Here is a 2528-nt window from a genome sequence, read left to right as displayed (position 1 = left end):
GGAGCGTATCTCGGACAAGACCCAGAGACTCGTAGAGGGAGAGGCCCGTCACAGCAACAGCATGAGTCCCAAATATTTGCTGCTACGAATCTACTTCTTCTTCGTCGACTATTGGCCCCGCCGGGCGACAAAAGGTACCACCGGCGAGGTGTTGAAGTGGGAGGACCAGGCTAACGTCATCCGCAACGAGATCACCAAATGGAGGCGGCGCAAGTCCAAGGCCAGCGTGTTGTGCAAGACGCTGACCGTGGGAGCGGGCAAGACGGCCATACTTCTCAAAGCCATCCAGAATGAGGAGACACATCTCGCTGAGATGGCACAGGGGGCAAAGGATCTGCTGGCCGAAGTCTTGAGCCAGGGGGTCAATGCAAGCAACAATGCGTTGCAGCACTTGAGTAAGACGGCGAGAGACCTCTGCATCGCCTACTTGCAGAGTTTCCAGCAACATTATCCCAAGTGTTAGAGTATTTGTGAATATAGCTACTGTGATTATAATTGTGAGGTGTGAGACCCTAGTCAGAACTTGGTGAGATCTTAGCCTGGGTGAGATCCTGGTGAGATCCCGGTCAGTGAGCACCTCACGCAACGACTCAACTACCTAATCAATCTTCAGTTGCCAACCGGCATGCTCCCTCCAGCATAAATTCGTGATCACTCTGCAACTAGAAGAAAGATCTCTCGGAGGACGGGAGAATCCCTTTCTCCGCCTCTGCCGGCGGAACAAGATCCGAAGCAAACGGCCGCCCCCACAAACTGCAATACGATCCAATCCATTCCACCGGAACCACCTTCATCGTCAAATCAAATCGCGGCCCTTCAACTCATCCCACTACTTTGGTTGCAGTGCTGAAAGTCTCGCTCCGGAATCTCATCTCCCCCGAAAACGCCCTGTGTCAACGTCTTCTTCCCATTCCACCGCTCGTCCCCGCCGCCGGTCATCATCCATGTGCCCAACCAATAACGAGAAGGTTGGATTCAAATGCTCATCAACCCGTCCCGTCGCCAGAATACTGACATCGCAACAGAGAGTATGCAAGTCCAGCGTGGAACACCTCTGCATCCCCGGCACCAAAATCGTCTTCGGCCCCGGCTGTAAGCGCTTCATGTGGCAGCACGTCATCCGCTTTCAGCTCTGCCCCAAACACACCATCTTCAAGCGGTGGGGCGACATCGCCCTCAAGCTGTACGCCGTCCGCCCGGATGGCTCGTCCTGGACCGAAACCTGGGACCTCGTTATCCGCCCCAAGATCCAGACCGCCATGAATCGCTGTGCCTCGGAAGCTGTCAAACTGGGACTCGTACGCGAGGAGGATGGTGAGCGGGTCTGGGAGAACTGGGCCAAAGGTTTCTTGTCCGATGAGTGGGACGGCAGCACTTTCGATGAAGACTACGCCCGCCGGTTGCTGCAGAAGGTGTCGGACGCCGAAGACGCCGAGCGTAGAAAGGATCGCCGGACCCAGGATGAGATGGAGGCGCTACGTGCCCAGTTGGTAGGGTTGGGCCACGTTCCCGTCGTCCCGCCGCCCCGGGATGAGGACAGCGATGATGGATCCAAGGACCGGCAGCGACCCGCCCCCGCCAGAGAGCCCGCTCGGCGTGGCCAGAACGAGAACGATGAAGACGAGGTCGCGCCCGGCGATTCGATTTCGAGAGTGGCAGTCAGCAGTAACGCCCTCCCCGCTGATCTTGCCCCTATTGCCTCTGACGTCGCTCGGGTCTTTGATGACATGTCTCTCGCCGAGCTTGAGGATTGGCTTCGCCGGGGATGGGCTCAGCTGTTCGATTTTCGAGCCCACATGTTCGACGCGCTCTTCCCGCTGGCGGTTGGCAGAGGGCGCGGCAGAGAGCACGACAACGATCGTATCACCGCCATCAGAGAGGCTCGCGAGAAGCTTCTGGAGGAGATCTTCTTCCTCGAAGACGTCATCGACGACCGTCGGCGGCCATTCGGCGCCAGGCCCCGGAGGTACCCCGGCCAGGGGCTCGTGTACAAGTATTTTCTCGGCGGTGATGGTCCGTCTCCCGCGATAGAGGCGAGGGTTTTGGAGGCACAGAGACCCTATCTTTGATGCCTGTGGACACGGGAGGAATGGTAGGAGTTGGGCTCACGATGTTTATTCTCAATGATGGACGAGGAATCACGAATGACGATGTATGATGCGGATCGGTAATGGATAGAAAATGCGTTGGAAACACCCAGCGCTGCACCCCACCAAGACAGATCAATCAATTCCAACAATCAGACAATTAAAAGAGGAAATTCAGAGATTCCATCAGCTAAAACGATGACACCCTCTTTCTGGCTGTTTTTCTCAAGACCAGGGCTCCCAGAACCACGCTCACTCCGCTGCCCAGGCTATTTAGGGGCCTTCAGGGGGATTCCGGGGCCTTCGGGTAGTCTTTCGGCCTTTTGCGGGGCCGTGCTTTCGGCAGCGGACTGAGTGGGGCCGTAGGAGTCGGGGCCAAAAAACCCGGGCACGACCCGTATTCGAACTTCGGGACCTCATAAAGGGGTCCAGCAACCACTA

The 2528-nt window shown here is 57.0% G+C and overlaps 1 protein-coding gene across 1 annotated transcript; it reads left to right on the top strand.

Moving 5' to 3' along the window:
* Positions 1-944: 944 nt before the first annotated feature.
* On the top strand, positions 945-2069 carry GCG54_00003815 (uncharacterized protein; the record flags this gene model as incomplete). Its single annotated transcript, XM_045403881.1, has 2 exons — positions 945-1437; positions 1834-2069. The coding sequence occupies 2 exons, from the start codon at positions 945-947 to the stop codon at positions 2067-2069; spliced, it is 729 nt and encodes a 242-aa protein (XP_045261513.1).
* Between the last annotated feature and the right edge of the window lie 459 nt (positions 2070-2528).

The sequence above is a fragment of the Colletotrichum gloeosporioides genome (assembly GCF_011800055.1).
Source record: "Colletotrichum gloeosporioides strain Lc1 chromosome Unknown consensus_64, whole genome shotgun sequence".
Lineage (NCBI taxonomy): Eukaryota > Fungi > Ascomycota > Sordariomycetes > Glomerellales > Glomerellaceae > Colletotrichum > Colletotrichum gloeosporioides.
The sequence above is the reverse complement of the archived record's forward strand: the minus strand, read 5'-3'. Positions and strand labels throughout refer to the sequence as shown.